We start from the raw sequence: 21,527 nt of genomic DNA, 5'->3' as shown, positions 1-21,527 counted from the left end.
TGAATCAAAATCTCAGGGTCATGAGTTTAAGTCCCATGTTGAGCGTGGAGCCTACTTTAAAAAAAAAAAAAAAACGTTGAATATCCATTATACTTAGCCTTTACAACAGCTGGTCTTCCAGTGTTGTATTAATGAAACAGAAGCCAAGCTTAAATCAAGGGGCAGTGATCAGAAGAGCTCGGTAATATTTTGTTGTCAGGGAAGGTTTGAAAGGACAGGAGCCATGACAGACACAGGGGACCCAGTAGGAGTTTGGTCCTTTCTTCTCAAAAGCACCATTAATGTGACAAAGCTCCAAGGACTATGCCTCTGTTGCACATTGTTGGGAGAGTTTGATGCACCTGTGGCCAAAGGTTTATCAGGATCACTGTGAGACAGGCAACCATCCTGAGAGCGTCTATAATAGGAGCCCAATAAACCCACCATCACCATAAAAATAGAAGCAATACCCACAGTTCTCAGGATTTGTACACTTGGCTACCCTAAAGTCTGCCCATTGACTCTAGAAATTCAGTCTAAGAAGTATTCAACAGAAGGAAAATAGTTCCAGGTGCCAGACAGGGTTAAGCACTTGGCATATACTGTCTCACCATCTTTGAGGTAGGCATTTTCATACTTTATAGATGAGAATACAGAATATAATCAATGGCAGAGGACTGTCACTCCAGATTGGTCAGAGCTCATACTCCTAGTATTACCAAGAATTAACAAACACGCATCATCTGAGCACTAATTTAATAAACTATGGTAGAACATGGAAAACTCTTTGCAGCTTTAAAAAATTATGAAAACTGTACTAACTTGGAAAACTGTTCTTGGTACTAAAAGGTTCTATGTTGGTAGGATTATGGGGATTAAGTTTTTAATTATAAATCCATCTTTTCAATTAAAAAAGTATACCACATGCTACAAAGCCCAACTTCTAAACATAATGCAAAACCTAATATTCTGTTCAAATGTGAAACCTTAGAATTGCCAGTACAAAGGATCGGGGTGGGGGAAACCAGGTCAGACTGGGCCTCATATACCACAACAGCATTTCTTTCCAGATGTCCAGCCCAGCAGTTTTTTTTTGCCAGAACACTTAGACTGCAAGATGTTGGGCGGGGGAGAGAAGGGACTATAAAAGTCTGCATATTTTATGCTTTTAAGCAAACTCATTCAAGTATTGGAACACCTACTACTTGCTCTCAGTACTTGGGGGAGGGGTGCATGAGTGAACAAAAACCTTTGTTCTCGGTGCCTACATTATGGTGGGCTGGGAGGAGAAACAGTATTTTACATGCAGTGGGCAGGTGGGAATGAGCCAAGATGGAGTCAGAAAGGTTTTTCTGAAGACTAGAGATATAACTGCCCGTTTATGTAGTCATGAAAATACCTATCAGCGTACTAAAGACTTTTCCTAGGTAGTCATGGAACCTGTTCATCTAGTCTCAAACTTTTTTTAACCACCAACGGAACCCTTTTTTCCCCCCTTTGCATAATTAGGAACACTCAAGACACACTTTGGAGATGGTGGTCTGGTTCCCCTCTCATAACCAAAACGTGGATCTTGATCAAAAACCCTCAGTTGCCTTTTGCTTTGTCACCCTACAGAAGGTTCCTTGCTGCTGAGCTGGTTAGCGTGAGGTAAGAGAGATGAAGTTGATACTACTGTGAATGGGTAACTTAGTTTTGAATGGGTTAATACAGAGTTAATCCCATTTCAATTCAACAATCTTAAAAGGTTAGTATTAGTCCAGGGACTGTTTTGAGAATGAAATTAAAATTGGGTTGAAACTGCAAATATAACTTGTCCCACAGGTAAAATTGTAAAATCTTATCTTCTCTAAGGGGTCCCACTAAAGTAAATAAATGAATTAAACACATATATACACACACAAAAGCAATGGAGCGCTAATTACACAAGAGGCACTCATCCTTGCTTTATTCACGCAGTAACATCCGACACTGGGAACTATGTGGGCATAGATACAAGATAAGGAAGATGGCATCATAAACAGTTGAGTTCATCAGGGCAGTGGTGGCAGCTCAGCCAGTGTGTGGTTTCCCTGGGACCTATTGAGTCGAGGAAATACTCTCCTCCCTCCACCACTTCATGGCCAAGATGTTTTACAACACTTGGCCTGTACTTTAAAGGTCACAGTGATTAAAAACATGGGTAAGACATTCAGGGCTGAGTGACTGCTCCTGGGGCCACTTAGGAGTCTGGCAACAAGAGCGTGAGGAACAGCGATATGCCCTTATCCTCTGAAGTGTGTGCAAGACAGATCACAGACACGTGAAGGGATCTTTCTCCCTGTGCTGAATGGAGAAATAACCGGCCAAATGCTTATAAGGCAGAACTGGAGGCACCAAAAACACCACACAGGCAGCATCACCTCTTGGTTTCTCATGGTCACACCGAAAAGCTACTGTTAATATACAAAATAGAAAAACATTTGTAGTGGGCCTTTTTCAAACCCAGAACACAAGTTAGGAAAAAGAAAAGCTTTCCCTAGGGTCATAGGTCAGACTCAAGTTCTCTGTACAGTACATGCCACGCTGCTTCCTCACCAATAGATTCCCAACTAGGGTTTTTTCTCCATGTGCCAGTTATCATACTTAAAGGCTAGGTTTCTAAGATCTTCTTAGTGGTCAATAAGAAAGGGAATTCTGAGGGGGAGGGTATCTTGCACCTTGTATTCCTTCATATGGTAACAGCAGGAGGATTTGGCAGTCAGGCGGTAGCAATAATCCTCACATAATGAAAAGAATTCAAATCTATGAAATCGTCCCCTGACACTGAAAACAGGCTGTCCTCCCAGATCTCATGCTCCAGCCACCCTCTCTCTTGTGTGAAGCTTTATCTCCAGAGAAGTTGAGAAGAAAAATGGCTGCCCAGCTGAAGCACCTACCAATCTCCAGTTTCACAGGATGAGACTATAGAGCCCTCACCGGAGCCCAGGCATAAACTGTTTTTGCTATATTCATTTTAAGCACAGTTTTTATAGAAAACTGAAGGACAAACCAAGTTGAAAGAATCACTGTTATAATAACTTTAATTTATCTTGCATTTTACATAAGTCTATGAACGATTTTAAAAAAGCACCGCCTTACCCCATCATGTTTTTCTGACAGTTGTTAAAGTAGGCAATGAGTAGGTCAACAGCTTGAGCATCGGCATCTTGCAAAGATTTCAGACCAACCAGCCACAAGCCAAAAAACTTGGCAGCTTTTCTATCTTGTATTTAATACAATGATATATCCACTTTGATGGTAAACCTGTCCAGCCAAATCTCCACAACACACTTTGAAAATCAGTGGTGGTTAGCCAATTAGTTAGCTTTGGCACGGAGCTGTGCTCGCTTGCCTGTGACAGCCTGAAAGCCGGTCTTGATGCTGGCAACAGAGCATCGAGAATGACAAGTTTCGCACTGTAAGAAATAGAGTCGGGTGTCCTTTTGCAGGATTGTGTCCGGTGATCGGCATGTGTGACAGGTAACGTATTCCTCTGCAGAGAAAGCAACATACAGAATTACCTGTTGACTGCAGTGAGCCAGAAGTGTCTTCTCTCAAACATATTCTACACAGAACAACGTAAGCCCAAATGGTACCCAGACCAAGGAAAACTTTAGCTTAACTTAGATATTCTAGGGGTAAAGACACAAGGTGTTTGCTGTGATACTTCAGGTACTAAATCATGGGCTGAAAGACTCCAAATGTCCAAGGAGGTAGGGGTGCTTGCCAGATGCCACTCCTGGATCTGTCTACAGGAGAGCCACTCAGAACTTACTAGGTTACCTAGGTGGGAACAGACCTGCCAACTTTAAGTCATTAGGAAGATGATAAAGACAGGCCAGGCCTGAATGCAAACAGATTTCTCTGACTCGGCCTTCAGCCTACAACCAACCAGCACCTTGGTCTGCTGCACCTTAAGAAATCCAAACCCTTCTCCCTGCTACACAGCTGCCAAGAAGTCACCTTGCTGTCCCACCTTCCCATCATTATCATTCTCCCTCATCCCCAAAATACTGCAGCCTGATGAGAACATTTCAGAGCGAGATGATGGAATTATGCACTTACTGATATATCTTCTCAAAACATTTTCTATCTGTTTCTGTTGGAATCTTCCTTTGATTACAAGTTGATTATTACCATCTATAGAACCACTATAAGAGAAAGCAAAAATATTTCCATTATTGTTTCCTGTAAGGAACCAAAGGACCTTTATACACTTGATGAATTTAAAATATATTCAGTGGCATAAGTTCTAGAGCAGTCCGATACCACCTGGTTTCTCAAAATTTATTTTTAAGTAGTTGGTGCCTGATGACCTACCCATATCTCCTAACATTAAATCCAATTTCAACCAACCAAGTCTCTAGTAACCTTTAAGTCTAAAACAAATTGATTCTGTCTGTGATGGCTTATTCATCCAACAAAGAAAAACACTTTTACTGAATGTATACCATGTACTAGACAGTGAGGGGGTCTATAAATATAAAAATAGGGAGTTGTATCTCTAAAAATTTTAAGCACTGAATGTTTTGATTCAGTCACATAGTTGATAAAAATATTCTAAGATGGGTGGTGGTAAAGGTTGTTCAACTATGTCAACATATTAAAAACCATTTGTACATTGAATGTGTGAACTGTATAAAGTTACCAATAAAGAAGTACAGTTGAACTCAGGCCACATATTGTCAATGGTGCTTAAAGAGAAACTTTCTGAAAAGGTGTTGACAAGCACTTTTGGTAAAGCTCTGGGCTAGACATTTGTTAAAAATTACAAATCACAAAGTGAAACAAAATTCAGCCAGGTAGCATTAAATTTACATTTGTTTTATATCTCATTATAAAACTGCCTTTTGTAAGAACCTCTCCTGTGATTCTCCTTTAACTATAAGGTTTATTATCCTCCACAGATTGTAACCCTTAATCTCAGGCTACGGTGATCCCAATGCTCGATGTAGGATTTTTTTTCCATTCACTGTCAAAAGAAATGGAATTTTCTCAACAACGCCATAATATTTAGCCCACTGACCATAAGTTCACTGGTCACAACTTGTTTTAATACCCCACCTTTACAAAAACTAAAATTATTCTGAGTAAGAAAACCACTGATAGCTTTTATTGCATTAGTTTATGTAAGTTACAAATAAAGTAACAAATTTACATTTAAAACACAATTCTACAACAGAGCCTAGTATCCACCACTAGTTAAAGTAAGCCACTTCTTAACCCCAGAGCAAGTGTAGCCAATTGCATCAAACGGTTTTAAGAGTTTTGAGTAGGAAGAGAGCAGAACACCTTAGTTATCTCTGTAAGCCTTTTAAGAGTTCAAGCTCCAGAGACAGAGCTGAGTTTGCCATCTTGGCTATGATATTAACTAGCTATGTGACCAACCACAACTTCAATGAAACGGTTTCCAAACCTGTAAGACGGTATTAATTTCTGTTTACAGTTCATAAGACTGTTACAAAGACCGAGACAGTACTCAAAATAAGTGCTTGGCACAGTGCCTCTCACACAGCAGGTACTCAGCATGTGTGAGTTGCTATTATCATACTGCTCTTAAGTCTACATCACTTATCTTTAGTATTTATGGTCACACTCATTGGGATGGCCTCCCAGGGATTCTGGTCTCCCTGAATGGGGAGGGACTGGCTTGGTGCCTTCAACAGGTGAGCCCTGAAGACAGGGAAATAACTAACTAAGGCTCTGTTTCAGTGTTTCTCCTGTGCCACTCATCAACTTCTAAAGCTCTATTTCTTCATGTTAACAATTTAGAAAATAAATTCTGATTTAAGAAAATCGTTTCCTCCAAAAATATTTGCTCCATAAAAAGACCCAAGAATTCCAGTTAATGACAGGAATACCAGCAGGCCTGTACAGATGAGCCACTGAAAACTCTGTTCTCTATTCCTCAGCAGCCAAGCTCTCAGAAATCATTTCCCTCACTGGCCTAAAATTTCCTCTGATTATCAGGTGAATGTTCTAAGGGTGTTATGTATCCTTTTCAAGTTAGGAGAAGTTCCTCTGAAACATCTAGTACTACTATATATATAACTGTATATAAATGTGAATATAGTTTCTTACCTTGTACCCAATTCAGCCAATAAAAATGCAAGGAGATGTTTGGGCTGACGATGTAATCTAAAAAGAAAATGGAATATATAAACCTTATCTCATTGGAAATGGAACCAAATGTCTAAAACACCATCCTGTTCACTGTTTTAATCTGATTACCTAACTATTCAGTGAATTTTAGTGACCAGTTCATCAAACCCTGAAATAAAGATATATAGGATACCATTTATTTATATTTAAAAGCCCATATAACAACATGTTATTTATAAATACAGATATATGAAAAAATGTCTGGAAACATGGACAGGAAAGTAAACACCAACTTTAGAGATTAACATCTTTTTCTGAGAAGGAAAATGAAGGGATCATAAAGAGATGCAAAGAGGTCTGTAATTTTAACTCTACAGCCCTCTTTAAAGAAAAAGATCTGAAGCAAATGTGTCAAAATATACCAACCCCAGGCAATGGACACTTCGGTGTTTGTTATGGTAATCTCTCTATATTTCCTATTTGAAATTTTTCATTAAAAGAAAGCGGGGGGGGGGGGGACAATATATTGGGAAATATTTCATGGTAGCACAACAGTAGAAAAATTGGTAACAGTTTAAATATTCACCAACTGGGGAGCAGTTAAATAAGTTAATGATACATCCATTCTATCTATGTAACAACAACAACAAAAGTACACATAGGAAAAAGTACAGAGCAATGCCAGTCAATATTTTAACTTTTAATTCTATTCACTTGGCATTGTTTGAACTTGTTCCAAACCAGGTACTACTATTACAATTTTAAAGTTATTTTTTCCCAAAGTGTAGTGAGGGTTGGTGAAAATACAACAAAACAGGTAAGCTCCTACATTGCTAGTGGGAGTATAAATTGGTACAAGCTTATTAAAAAGCAATTTGTCAATGTTTGCCATAAAAAATATCCATTCTTTTTAACTCAGCAATTCCATTTTGGGAACTTTTGCCCTAAGGCTATATTCTGAGTTATTGTCAAGATACATGTATCAGAATGTTTCCTGAAGCTTTGCTGATCATGGAAACACAGAAGCAACTGTATCCACCTAAGAGCTGCTAGAGTATGTTGTGTAGCTACTAAAAACATTTATGAAGACAGTTTAATGACATGGGTAAATGTTTTGTGATATATTAAGAGAAAAAAAGATTAAAAACCAGTATGACACCAATTTATTTAAAAATAACTACATCCACAAAACTAGCTAAACATAAAAGTATTAAACTATGATCTCTTAATGGTGAACTTACAGATGATTTTTCATTTTCTTGCATGTCTATGTTTTCTAGTTTTCTAAAATAAAAATATACTACTGTTGTCATCAGCAAAAAAAGTCTAAAATCTTTTAAGTAATGTGTATAATGAAAACCAGTGATTATCTCCGGGTAGTAGAATTTTTAGAGATTATTCTCTTTTCTGTCCATCATTGTTTTGCCTTTTATCTGCAATAAGCATGTATCATTTATGAAACTGAATAACAAACAGTAAATGGATAAGATTGGTTGCCCTAAGAAGCCTCTCAGAAGAGATGCAGTTGAGCTGTGGGAAGTGACAGACCCAGACAGTGACCTGGCGTTGAAATACACATGGAATGTGATGGTAATTAAGAAATCTAAAATCTCACTGATCGTGTCTTGGCAACGGCCATCCAAGAAAGAAGCACATCAAATTCAGCTGCTTTCCCAGAGCTCATTCTTGCACCTGTTTGTAAGGCCTACCCCAGCCTGATGAGCCTTTCCACCTCCCTGGGCTCCCCAGGTTCCTGTCTGAGGACTACATTCAGCCTCCTCCCTTTTCATTCTATAGTTAGGATCCACTCTCATGGGTCTCTCACCTCTGGATGCCTAATAAAACAAGCTCTGAGACCTATGAATTGAAATATCTATGGATAGGACAGACTTGAACGGTGACCTCCCTCAAACCAACCCCGACATTCTTTCTACCTGCAACAAAGTGCACAATAAAGACATTTAACATATACTCCTCTGAGAATCTGGTATGTGGGGTGGAGACTCTCCATTAACCAACTTACAGTTTACAGATATCTGTAAAGTTGACAAAAGAGGTTTTCTTTGTTCCTACTCGGACAACCTGTGGAGGTTTCATGACAAATTTCCTTTTCTCTCCAGCAACCATATCTGGATTCTTTTCTCTCATGATGTTGAATACTCGATTCAATAGCTATAGAGAAACAATTGGTATTCATGTACATGCTTATTAATAGGAATATAAAGTTCCCACTTGAGTCACTGTTTTACTTCAAAACAAACATCACTTTTTACTAAACACACACACGTATCACTACATGAGAGCAAGACTCATCCCTTATGGATGCTGAGCAACAACCTGTTCACAGTTAAATGAACGAATGAGACCCTACCAATTCTGCGGCTTCTATGGGAGAGAGTATGATCTATAGAAAAGATTCAGGAAAGCTGCAACAAGTGAATTCCAGACTTACTCTGGCCCCAAAATTAGTCACCCCTTCCTTTACTCTTCCCCCAAGTCCCAGGGGCTCCATGTTCTCAGAAGTTCATGGATTCAGTTGGAACAGTGAATACCATAATGACTGCCAAACTCTGGGTAGCTGTCCCATATGAGGGCATCAGGCAACACTGTGCACTGATTGTGTGACCTCTCTATGTCTGTTTCACTGTCTGTTCTTCAACGGCCCTTCCAATTCAGTATAAATATCTTGCTCTTCGTAACATCTTAGCCCTTTTTCTTAACAGAATTTGTCTTACCTCCTCATATGTGTAGTCTCTTTCTGAGCCTGCCCAAGCAGGGCCTGTCTGGTTACTGAAGGAGATACCATCATCTTTTTTGCTGTCTTCATCTTCTAAAGCTATAGATAACAAAGACTGTAAGAATGAGGGGTAGGCAGTAACAAAGTGAGGGGGGACAGATCTAGAGAAATGAAAGCTTCAAAGACATTTGTCTTCCCTCACACAGAAAGCATAAAAGCATCAAGGATTAGAAACAACCTGTCATTTCTTAAAGACAGGGATGTTACAACTTTCATTAACAGACCACTCCAATTAGAATTTGTGATAACAGACCAAATTATTTCCTGATATAACAAACACAAGAGAAAATAATGCACTAGGATAACGAGAGGAAAAAAGTCCAGCTGTTCTGAAGCACTTAAGAAACATCCACATCCATAAAAACCCATCCGCTGACTATACTCAAGTTCTCTGAAGACTTTAGTACTTAGAATTAATAAAACAGCACTTTTAACAAAAAATAATAATTTTTAAACTATTTAAAATCCAGTTACAGTGATTTTCCCAATAGTCTTAATCAGCATGTCTTCACTGTAATCACAACTACCAAATTCTTCCCCCATGAAATCTTTAACAGTCATTATCAAGTTAGACACTCTTTCCTTTTAGCTTCCAGGCAGTGGAAGGAACAGGAAATAATAAAAAGGGACCAAGACACTAGGTTAAAGTCTTGAGTAGAACAGAAATGAGCTGCTGAGCCCCAATATTACCTTCATCTTTCTCTAGTATTTCATCCTCATCTGGGAACTTAACATTCTTCTTTTTCTTCTTTTTATTGCCAAGCATAATGTCAAGGTCATCCTCTGGTTCAGCTGCTTCTTGGATATCACTTTCAATCTTAAGATCCTGAGAAATTAAGTAAGAGTCTCAACATTTTGATACTAGGACTATTTTTTTAAATGATACGGGCTGGCATCATTTTGGAGGAAAAAATAAAATATTCACAACTGAAGTGATAGATAAGAAATGTCTTGGGGTGCCTGGGTGGCTCAATTGGTTAAGCGTCCAACTTCAGCTCAGGTCATGATCTCACAGTCCGTGAGTTCGAGCCCCGCATTGGGCTCTGTGCTGACAGCTCAGAGCCTGGAGCCTGCTTCAGATTCTGTGTCTCCCTCTCTCTCTGCCTCTCCCCCGCTCACGCTCTGTCTCTGTCTCAAACATAAATAAAAACATTAAAAAAAATAATAATAAAAAGAAATGTCCCTCACAGGTGGGCCAAACTGGCTCAGAGAGTCTGTCATTTAAACTAGAAATTGTCTAAGACACTTTTTTAAAAGTTGGCTCCATGCCCAACATGGGCCTTGAATTCACAACCCCGAGTTGAAGAGTCACATGTTTTTCTGACTGAGCCAGCCAGGCACCCCTCTTTAAGACACTTTTGTGGGACCTTTTCCTTTCTTTTATCCATCAGCCTGGAGATCTTACAATTATTGCCCATATTTCCAAACCAGGCCACTGTCATAAACACCTGAGGATCTTTAAAAGACTCCTAATCTTCTGATTAACAATCTTTAGCAGGAAAAGGAGTATTCAGGAGTATTTTAAGGAAGTTTCTAAGTATTTTGATGCAATCACTGGGAGGGTTTTTTTTTTCCTCCTAACACCAAATACATATTGTTTTCCACAGTAATTCTCCAACTCTCTGACATTAACTAGGTGGCCTATGATTCAATTCAATTCTGACACTATACGGGCTCAATGATAAGACTCCATAGGTTTAATGGCTCAGTCCAAGACTGTCCTTACTTCAGAGGCCAATGCAAGGATAGGGTCCCCATGTTTTACCCACATAGTCTGACAAGACTACAAATTTACAACACCCCTCCACCCCATTTAATAATTTGCTATGATGACTCACAGAATCCAGAAAAGCACTTCACATAACCATTACCAGTTTATTATAAAGGATATAATTCAGTAACAGCCAAATGGAAAAGTGCACAGAGCAAGAAAAGCAGGGAGGGAGACAGGTGCAGAACCTTCCCTGGTTATATCATTCTCCCAACAGCCCATGTGTCCATTAACCCTGATGCTCTCCAACCCCCACTGTTGAAGGGTTTTTATGGAAGTTTTATTATGTAGGCAGGATTAATTAAATCATTGTCCACTGGTGACTGACTCATCTCCAGCCCCTTTTCCTGGAGGAGTAGGTGTGTGTGTGAAATTTCCAATTCTCTAATCATGGCTTGATCTTTCTGACAACCAGCCCCCATCCTGAAGCTATCCATGAACTCCTAGCCACTAGTCATCTCAAAAGACACTTTTGTCACTGCAGAGATGACAAGGGTTTTAGGAGCTGTGTGCCAAGAACTGGGAACAAAGACCAAATATTTATTTTTATTATACCACAGTCAGCCTGGCACCAAACCGTAAAGAGGTCTTTGGGCATCATTTCAATAGATGACATCATGAAAGAGGGAAAAGGCAGAACCCAGAGAATTAGGGTCACCTGATGAATGGAAGGAGACAAGGTAAAACTTATCCGAAGATTGGCCGCTATAGTTATGGAGGTAAATACGGCACTAGAAATGAGACATATACACCCCAGAAAGGGCCAGTCTCAGTCTCCAGCCTTCTAATCTCCTCTGTCCTTTCACCAGCTTGTCCTGCTTCCTACGCTGAAGTATGCTGTCAATATTACCTATCATCATCTATTTTTGTGTGCCTGCATCCTGAATTACTGACATTAGCTACTATAGTTTCATAAATCTTCACAGAAAAGCTGCAAGAACTGGAAATAAATGAAGCTCAGCCTTGAGATTCCAAATCCAGCTGTGTAGTTTGCTGGGTTTTTTTCCCCAGCTGTGTAGTTTCAATGCCACATTTGGCCATCAAAGACGAAATCAGCCCATGTGTATTAGTTGGATAACACATAAACAAGAAAGCAGATATTAACTTAGTCTCTGAGATGACAGTAAATGAGAAACTTGGATGTGCTGACATAAGTTAGCACACAATAGCCAATTTCTAGTCTTATACTATTATTTATTTCATCCCAGTAAGATCTACTTCCAAACTGAGGCTAAGACCCAGTGAAACACAGAAAATGGCAGTGTTTTTCAGTATTTTTCTAAAGTCATGTGATGGTCTAAAAATTCAGAAGGGTAACCCAATATCTTAAAAACACTTTAGTGTTTGACGGCCTGATGAGGATACTTTTAAACAAGCTCTTATGTTTAGGACTTGTCAATAGCAGAGAAAATTGTATTCAAGCACTTAGTAAGAATAGAGCTCATAAGCAATTCTTCAGGACAAAAGCTACTAGAGGAAATGCCTCCAAAAAAATCTTGTTAACCAAGACCTTCTGTAGCACATCTCTGATATGTCACCTTGATACCCAGGATATTTAAACCTCATTTATTCAGTATAATCTGAACATTTCTTTCTCAATTTCCTTACAATAGTAGGAAGAGAAGAGAATCCTCAGACAGGGAGAGAATAGATGAATCCAGGTAAAATCATCTTGTTCTAAAGGACTCTAAATTATCCCTGAACTAAAATAATCTCTGAAAATAGGAAAAATATCTTGTTCATTTCAGTACTCTAGCAATTAGCCTGACTCCCTGTAATTACCAACGCATATTTGCTGAATTAACCAAGTTATCAATATTATGGCACTATTTCTAAAACTGAATGAATTACTGTATACATTTCTTTGTTACATGTGGGATACACCTTATTTACTTCAGTTCAAGCAAACCAAAGAAAAATTGGGGTAGAAGGCATAAAATAGGACACTTAGTACATGTGCATGTGTTCTCATGCTTGCTCCTTCTCACTTGTATATACATAAAATTGCTACTATCCTGGAATTTTTTTAAATAGATGTGTGGACTCTGCTCAAGATTCCTGGACAGTCTAAAATAGTAGCTCCAGGGGTGCCTCTTAATTTTGGTTCAGGTCATGATCTCAGAGTTGTGAAACTGAGCCCCACATTGGGCTCCATGTTGGGCACGGAGCCTATTTAAGATTCTCTCTCTCTTTGCCCTCTCTCTCTCTCTCGAAGGAAGGAAGGAAGGAAGGAAGGAAGGAAGGAAAGAAGGAAAGAAGGAATAAAATAGTAGCTCTAAGTGAAGGAATAACAGACTTTCATCTCCTTCCTGATCCACCCTCTTATTTACCCCCCTACTCATACATTTACCTATCCCTGTTCAAAAGAGTTTTGAAGTATTTACATTGGAAACTGATCCAGTAACAAGACAATTATAGGGCCTCATGTCCCTACAAGATCAGAGAACCCCATAAAACCAGGCTCAGTGCTCCTGTTCTCCTATAGGCCATATGATCATCAGCCACCATCACAAGCTGGGGTTCATTTTTTGCTGCTCAGAGGCACACACATAAGTTTGTGTATCTTCAACATGCTACCAAAAGTTTAACAGAAGAAACCATAGGAATATATACTCCATAGGATTTCTCTTACAGAAATATCTCTTCCTTAGCCAATTTCAGTGTGGTTAATGACAAGGGGCTTGTAACCATCTTAATGGCACATAATACAATGTGTAAAACCTAAATTTATATTCCTTTAAACCATAATCCCTTTAAGACACCTAGTCAGACCAAATCCCAAGAAAATGACCTCAACAGTGATTCAAGTACTTAATAACAAAAGCAAAGCTGGTAAGAGACAAGACAAAGGGAGGGAAACATCAGTCATTAGCAACCTTTCGAGAGGTCAAATTTTACCTTCAATAAGAAAGCAATACTACCTTTACACCTTCTTCAGCTTCATCAATATCAAATATCTTTTTTGTTTTTTTCTTCTTTTTCTTCTGATTAAAGAAGTTCAAGTCATCTAAATCATCAGAAGCATCTAAAAAGACAGACAATTGAGATTAAAAATTAATAACTAGCAGAAGGCATAGCATCAGAGTTAAACCAACATTTTAGCTATTAATTAGTCATCAGAATAGAGATCGAGTATTAATTAGTACAGTGGTCTCTCTACAACCACAAAGATTATGATTCTGAAAAACACAATGGCAGGTCAAGTCAAAGCTCTGTAGGAAAAACCCGGTTAGGGGACCATGTTGGGAACATTTATTTAGTAATCTAACCATATTGTGCCTCATTGTTCCCAAGGCAAAGTCAGGGTTCTAACACAATTTTCAAAGCTCTCTAGTTTTCTCTCTCCATTTCTGTCTACCCTCTCATCTCCCTTACTTTAATCCTTGGTTCCAGCCCAACTAATTATTTCCACTTCTTAGTAAACTTTATCCATTATTAGTGAGTAAATAATGGGTTTATTCAATCAGTTTTCCATTTGCCCTGCCCTCTTGTACACTAGGAATATTTTAGGATCCCTCTACTACAAAGTTTTTCATGGAGCTATTTATGAATTTGTTTTGTCTTATTATGAGAATGATTTACTTTTCAAGTTTGTTTTAAACATGTACAAGATGCTTACTTAGCACATAGTAGATGCTCAATAAATATCAGTTGTCCCCATCACTAGCAGTGTCTTATGTTCAGCAGATGTAAATTTTATTTACAGAATCATTTATTTCTAGTAGTCAAATGGTGTCTATGTCAGTGTGCAAGAGGGAATAACTAGTGCTGATATCTAAATCCAAACATTTTAGGTTGTAATTTTAATCTCTTCTATACATTTTCAGACTTGCTAAGACACAAAACCATCAGGCCCTAAATCTTTTTGCCTACACTCAAATAAAACCATAATTAAAATTGGAGAAGAGACTTGACAGGTTAGACTGGAAAAACCAGGCCTGGAATGATGAGGTTTTGTCATTTCTACAAGTTGTGGATTCAGTAGCAATTTCTCTGGAACAAGTTTATCAGAAATCTGGCAAGATCCAGTGTACATGGCCTGTTGATAGCCTCAACTTCACTGGAACAACCTTATCAGGCTGAGAGGTCACTGTATGTAAAAAAGAAACACTGATGGAAGAGAACCAGGTCTCAGAAGACAACGGTGACTCTTTCATATCTACCACTTACCTTTTTTCCTACTGTCCTCTTCATCGGCTTCTACATCTCTGTCCTCAGTGGGCTCTGGTTCTACTTCTTTTGTTTCTGAGGGCTGGGTTTCTTCAGTCTGGGCATCCCCTTCCTCATCTAACATAAAAGGCTTCTTCTTCTTCTTTTTCTTCTTGCTCATAGTAGGATCAAAAATCATCTGTTTAAAAGACAATAAAGAAAAAGGAACTAAATGATTGTTTTTTTAATGATACATTCCAAACATGTTGTATTTTCTTTTTTTTAAACTTTTAAAAATGTTTATTTATTTTTGAGAGAGACAGAGAGAGAGAGAGGGAGGGAGGGAGGGAGGGAGGGAGGCTGAGAGAGAGAGAGAGAGAGAGAGAGAGAGAGAGAGAGAGAGACTGAGAGCGGGGGAGGGGCAGAGAGAGGGAGAGACAGAATCTGCAGAATCTGAAGCAGGCTCCAGGCTCTGAGCTGTCAGCACAGAGCCCGACATGGGGCTCGAACTCACGAGCTGTGAGATCATGACCTGAGCCGAAGTCGGACATTTAACTGACTGAGCCACCCAGGAGCCCCGGAACATGCTGTATTCTTAAAGGGTATATGCTTAGAAGTAAAACAGTATATGGTGCATTTAAGTACCAAAAAGGATTTTACACACACAAAGTCCATCTAACCTTCCTTGTATTATTAAATAGGGGTGGAGGTGGGATTCTGAAACATGTGCACCTGCCTTTAAATACGTAAACTGTCACAAGATACAGTAACTTCACTTTTAAAATTCATGAGCAAATTTGGAGACTATAAATGCATCATGGAACTTAGGGAAGGGACCGTAGAAATAACCTATTCTATGCCCCCCATTTTTTGGAGAAGAAAACCAATGCCTACGCAGGTTATATATGTTTTATTTAAGGCTGTAACCTGGGGTTGCTATACCAGACTTGACCTGATTTAAAAAAAACTGTTTTCCCCTCCAAGTTCAGATAAACCTTTATAAAAATCCATCAGCAGCCTTTCCTATAGCTAATCTCTATCTGAGTAAGAAAAACTTCCATACAACCTTTTACTTTGCTTTTTGTTTCTAGAACATTCAAAGTTTTCTTAGGTCATTTTAAATCTAATGTCTACTAGAGAATAAGTGAAAAACTAATTTATAACTTGTTTTAGATGATTTGTGTACACTGATCACTTGGGAAAAAATACAGATCATTATTTTAGACACAACAGTTTAAGAACATATAGGGGAGATGCCTGGTAGCGTGGAAAGAGGTCTTTGAAGTCAAGTAGAATTGGATTCAAATCCCAAATAATTTTTCTCTAAGTCCCTTACCAATCTTTGTCCAAATTCTACCATGCTTAAATTTAGCATTTTGCCCAATGAGCTTCTGGAACAGTTTAGTGAAGTATTTAAAAGCACAGGTTTGGGGGGTGCCTGAGTGGCTCAGTCAGCTGCTCGTCTGACTCTTGATTTCGGACTCAGGTCCTGATCTCACTGTTCATGGGTTAGAGCCCCACTCCATGCTGACAGTGTGGAGCCTGCTTTCTCTGTCCCTCCCCCACCTCTCTAAACAAACGCACAGGTCTGGAGTCCAACTGATTGAATTAAAATCCTGACTCTCACTGATACTTGTGTTACTCCAGGTAAGTTCTTGACCTCTCCATGCTTCAGATGTAAAATGGAAATCAGTAGCAGAAGCAAAACCGAACCTCACAAATTTACATAAATATGTTCATATATATTTAAACACTTGGCACAGTGCCTGACACAAAAGTACTCAATAAATGTTAGCAATTATTAGAATTTATACAACATTTCATGGTTCACAAAGCATGGTATCTCTTGATTCCTATCACTCAAATTTCATCAATTCAGGGTGATCAAATTTCTAAGACATCATAAAACTCAAAATCCCAAAAACTGATTCTAATGTACCCAAGTACATTAGAGAAATTGAGCTACACTGAAATCAAACTAAGGTCTGTAATAAGGTAGGGTAGTTACTGTCTTCACCCAATAGAGAAGGATCTTCAAGACATTCTGGAAATTGATACAGCCTTCTTTCAAAGACTTCCTCTTTTACTTTCACAAAAGATTTAATTGTATAGCAAATGAATAATTCTGAAATGCAGTCAGTCTGAAGGACATTACTTATTAAACTTTGAAGAAAAAAAAGAAAGAAGACAGAACAGGAGGAAGTTCCCCACTGCTGATCCATCAGGCCTTGAGTCACCCTACATGGAGTGTTGCAATCTATTCCAGGGAGGTTATCTAGTTTACCCTCATTACTGAAATATGGAGGTTTGGCAAAAGGACAGCAATCTAGGCACTAAAAATTTGGATGTCTGGCAGGGCTTACAATTTACTGCATTTTTTTCAAGTATCAAGTTCTCTGGAATATTAATTAGCCTTTATTATCCAACAAAATAGACCAAAGATTTGAGGGATTCTCAAATCAGTGCAGCCTTACAGTTTTCTTATCCTATGAAAAACATTTGTACTTAAGTCTACAGGGAAACAGTTTGGTTGTAGCCTTATAAAGAGTAATAAACATACAGGAAATTATACACTGAAATAATTACCATCTCTCTCAATTACTGTCTCTGGATGTTTAAGACACATACTCATTGCCTCATTATACTCCCACCACCTAGCAAAGTTGATTTTAAAAATAAGGAAACTAGGGATCCCAAAGTAGTGCCCAGAGAAGGACTACCCCAAAATATAAGGCCAGGTCAGCCCTGAAGTGAAAAAGTCTTTGTTTTTTTTTTTCTTTTTTAAGATTTTCATGTCTGACTTACAAATTATTACATTCAAAATGTTTTATGAGACTAGTTTGGCTTCGAGCAGCAAATAGTTGCTGACAGTGCACTTATGGAAAACCACAGAATCTCTTGAGTTTTTTGTTTTTTTTTTAAGCCCACAACAAAGCTTTCAAAAAGTTTCCTACTTGCAACTTCCTGGGTTGGGCTGGAGGTAAGGAAAAGGGATACCAGCAAAAATTTACGCTGATAATAGCCTAAAATGCTTCATGAAAGTGGTAACCTACTCTCATCCAACAGAATTTACCCAAGATGCTAACTTTATGACCACATCACACCCAGGAGACAAATGTTAGTTACAAAAGAACCTAGAGAAGCAAGGTGAGAACAAAAGCTAAGCACTGTCATGTCTGGGTGACAGGATCCTGGAAAATTTTCATTTTTTGTATTCTTCTGTTTTGTAAATTTTGTACAACACACATCCATTTTTAATCAGAAACTTTTTTTTTTGTTTAAAGCTTCTTTTGTAAAAACATCCTACCATGTTGTGTGAAAACCCAATGGTTCTGATACTTCGTGAATGGGGCCTACTAATAAGCAGTAATCTTTGCTACTGACAGCACTTTTTTTAAAAAAAGGTGTGAAAAACAATGAATGCCTGCAGATTAGGGAATTTTTCCTTACTAGGTAGCACCCCATAATTCTAGAACACTGCTTTACCAGGGTAAAGGTTATATATCAGTGAGTTTCTGGCCTAATTAACAGGCTTAGAAAGAAACGTGTGCAGTTTGTTTTATGTCAATTATACATCAATGAAGTGTTAAAGAAAAAGAAATGTGAAGAAAAGAGGAAAAAAAATTTTAATAGTAGGTTCTTTAACCCTCTATCCTAGCCCAGGAATTCTACTCTTGGGGAGTCCCTGGCAGTTATAAATCATTTATTTCCATGTACAAATTTTAACCTGATCCTCACAAGTCTGTAAAGTAGTCCAAAGTTAAGGGCTGGTCTAAGAGTATTTATCTAGTCGACAGTACTAGAGGAATCAGATCCTGCACATACCTCCAGAGTGGAAGCCAAAGGCTGAGAGGTTCTAGTCCCACTAACTTGCTGTGTGATCTTGGGCAAGTTAACCTCCCTACGCCTTTGTTTCCTGCCTATAAAATGTAGTTGGACTGGCAGACCTGTGAAGTTGCTAAGCTGCTTAATACTTTATTGGCTTCCAAAGCCTTCTGTAGGAATGCTGGTTCTGCCATTTCTGCTTGATAAAATCCTGTTCACCCTTCAATAATATATTCACATTCCACTTCCTTCAAAACCCGATCCCACTGTTAAAGCTGAATCCTCCAGCTCCCCAACTCGCTATGTTGAAATGGCCCCATTTCTTCTACCTCCTGTAACAACTAGTAGATCTACCTCCCTTACAACACTTGTGAGTACTTTACCATAAAACCCATACACAGAATAGTACCCTACAGTACTACACAGGCACTGTTAAAGGTTATGAGAAGCTTAGAATATGGGTAGAAAAAAAGCATGACGCTGCTACTCTCAGAACTTTTGAAATAAAGTAGTCAGAGCATGACCTCCAAGCAAGAACCACCTACTTCATTTAGACTCTCAGTTTTCTCTCCTAACAGACTAAGAGCCTGTTAGTTATCTAAATGGAGGTAATATTGCATAGATCTGGAATTCTACTACTGGTTCCACCAGTTACTATTTAATCATGGACATGATACAACTCTCTAAGCCTCTGTTCTCTCATCTCTAAAATGGGCATAACAATGATACAATCTTACAAGGTTTTTGGGAAAATCAAATGTGAGATTGGAGTCCCCTCCAGAATAAAATCAAAATTCCTTATTTTGGTCTTCAAATCCTTCTGTGAATTAGCCACCACTATATTTCAAGGGGATCAACCTTAAACAAATTGCAGAATATTCCTTCTGTGATTACATGTACTTGCCTTCTCAACCACTCCTTTACCCTGTGATCAGGCCTTTCCACTACTTGTGGAAATTCTCAGCATCGTTCAGGGTCTACCTAAAACACCAACGCTCGAGGAGGCCTCGATTTTTTCCTCTAACTCCTCTCCAAGGCGCTAGAGGCCAAGCACCCCAATATTTATAAGGTGAATTATAAATTCAAGAGCATTGCTTTTGGCGGGGAGACCTTGCCGGTAAGCCGTAGTCCCCCCCCCCCGCCCCAGTGTTGATCAATACCTACTGACAGTACTTAAAATCAAATTTCATCATAAGCCGTTTGATTTTAAATGAACTGGAACCAACCTGGCTAAAAAGGATTTGAGAAAATTTGCTGAGGTACAAGCACGACGGGAGAAAACGATCCAGCCAGCTTTGCAGCCGGATTTTCCCGCTCACGTCTCAGAGCTCTCCGTTCAGGAAGGCTCAGGGACTCCCGCCCTAAAACTTTCCGAGGTCAGTCACTTACTGAGGCTGAAGGATCTTTTCCTCTCGTCCTATCTCCCTCACCCCTCGGTCTTTTTAAGAAATAATGCTCATTATGAGCATGAGGGCGGGCACCGGCCAGGACAAGCCAGCCTGCAAAGTTTTCAACGAGGGCGCTCCGTCGGGGCTGAGGAAGGTTCCTCTCAGCACGCCTGGCGCCCAGTGAGGAGAGTTGGTGCCCCAGTGTCAAACCGAAAGGAATGCAGGGGTCGCCAGCCTCAATCTCGTTCTTTCGGGGCATTACCCAGGCATTCAAGCCCCCTTCTGGGACGGCGACTCAACGAGCTCTCAATTCTGGAAACGCCGGCCAACGAAAGGACGCAGGCCTCGGCGCCGCCGCCCTGAGGAGAGCCGGACGCGGCCAGGCCCGCGGCTCCGAAGTCCTCACTGGCTCTACCGCTCCCGGCCGCCTAGGCCCGGCTGCTCCACATGGCGGCGGCCGGCTACTAGGCCGCAGGCCCGGTCTCCCACACTGGGGTGGGTTGGGCTCCCCGCCTCAGTCCTTAGCCCTAGAGCCAGGCTCAGGCCCTCACCTCATCCCCGGACATGGCGGCAGCTCGAGTGGGCTCGGCACAGACGGGAAGTCGGATGGGTCAGCCCCAGGCCCCAGCGGCAGCGTTGCTCCTGCCGACACTTCTCCCACCACCGCACTAGGCTCTTGCATCAGCGAAAGGGAACGACACCCCGCCCTCTCCTCCCAAGCGTTGGAAATACGCCTGCGCAGAACCTGCCAAAGCGCAGGCGCGCGGCGGGGCCAACCTGGAGCGCTCCGTGTGGCGCGAGTTACCAGGCGACGGCGTGGCGCCAGGCAAGCCGGGACTTGTAGTCCGCCTGGAAGAGGCGGGCACTTGAGGCACAGCAGTCCCGCGATCCGTGCGCTTTTGCTACGTCTGCGGAACCTTGCCGGGAGATTGGTTCTTGCAGGTGGCTGCTCTTACCTTAGTCTTTAGCAGCGCAGAGGTTTCTGCGATGTTCTGCACGGCTTGTCAAGTGAATTCGGGGCCATTTATCCTAGGTTAGGGTAGGAGGTGAGAGCTCAATAATATGAGCCCGTTAGGGTTTTAGTTTCCTTGCTACTACCTCCGCTATGCGCCCTCGAGGTGTTCTAACGTTTGAGGGACTCCTTGGTGCTAGAAGCGCGCACCTCACTGAGGAGCTTTCACTAGGGGCGCCTGGGTGGCTCACTCGGTAAAGCGTGGGACTTGGGTCCTTGGGCCTTGGGTCCGGTCACGAAGTCGTGGTTAGCGTGTTCCAGCCCCACCTGGGGGCTCTGTGCTGACAGTTAAGAGCCTGGAGCCCGCTTGGGATTCTGTGTCTCTGTCTCCCTCTCTCCCTGCCCCTCCCCTGCTCGCGCGCTGCCTCTCTCTCTCTCTCTCAAAAATGAATAGACATTTTTTAAAAAAAATTTAAGAGGTTTTACTTAGTGGGATTTCTTTTAAGTTTATTTATTTTGAGAGAGAGAGGAGAACATGAGCAG

At 40.3% G+C, this 21,527-nt stretch overlaps 3 protein-coding genes across 8 annotated transcripts in view; 2 read left to right on the top strand and 1 right to left on the bottom strand.

Annotated features, from left to right (window-relative positions):
• RALY (RALY heterogeneous nuclear ribonucleoprotein) overlaps positions 1-4,673 on the top strand; it is a 95,570-nt gene extending 90,897 nt beyond the window's left edge. For all 4 annotated transcript variants that reach the window (XR_008289133.1, XR_008289131.1, XR_008289134.1 and 1 more), the window contains 2 exons: positions 1,489-1,629; positions 2,795-4,673. The gene's annotated coding sequence lies outside the window, so the exon portion shown is untranslated. The remainder of the gene's footprint in view (positions 1-1,488; positions 1,630-2,794) is intronic.
• Positions 3,024-20,723, bottom strand: EIF2S2 (eukaryotic translation initiation factor 2 subunit beta). The gene is made up of 9 exons (XM_027069883.2): positions 20,584-20,723; positions 14,841-15,018; positions 13,592-13,695; positions 9,590-9,725; positions 8,838-8,938; positions 8,126-8,274; positions 6,082-6,138; positions 4,066-4,151; positions 3,024-3,493 (listed from the first exon to the last, which is right to left on the bottom strand). The coding sequence occupies exons 1-9, from the start codon at positions 20,596-20,598 to the stop codon at positions 3,318-3,320; spliced, it is 1,002 nt and encodes a 333-aa protein (XP_026925684.1). The 5' UTR covers positions 20,599-20,723; the 3' UTR covers positions 3,024-3,317.
• Positions 15,174-21,527, top strand: part of LOC128311130 (protein SPT2 homolog) — a 75,070-nt gene continuing 68,716 nt past the window's right edge. The window contains exon 1 of one of the 3 annotated variants that reach the window (XM_053200053.1): positions 15,174-20,974. In XM_053200053.1, the coding sequence (XP_053056028.1) occupies positions 20,251-20,974 (724 nt within the window). In that variant the 5' untranslated portion in view covers positions 15,174-20,250. Of the gene's footprint in view, positions 21,079-21,527 lie in introns of all 3 variants that reach the window. The other 2 variants (XR_008289136.1, XR_008289135.1) reach the window with 2 other exon arrangements.

This window comes from Acinonyx jubatus, chromosome A3 (assembly GCF_027475565.1).
Source record: "Acinonyx jubatus isolate Ajub_Pintada_27869175 chromosome A3, VMU_Ajub_asm_v1.0, whole genome shotgun sequence".
NCBI lineage: Eukaryota > Metazoa > Chordata > Mammalia > Carnivora > Felidae > Acinonyx > Acinonyx jubatus.
Note: the sequence above shows the minus strand (reverse complement) of the source record. Positions and strands in the feature narration are given on the sequence as shown.

Excerpts from the sequence above, each read along its gene's own strand:
- EIF2S2 (XM_027069883.2), bottom strand. Across the intron at positions 8,939-9,589 it reads AATACTAGAGAAAGATGAAG|CTTTAGAAGATGAAGACAGC; the intron begins GTAATATTGGGG and ends TGTTATCTATAG. Across the intron at positions 3,494-4,065 it reads TGTTTTGAGAAGATATATCA|AGGAATACGTTACCTGTCAC; the intron begins GTAAGTGCATAA and ends CTTTCTCTGCAG.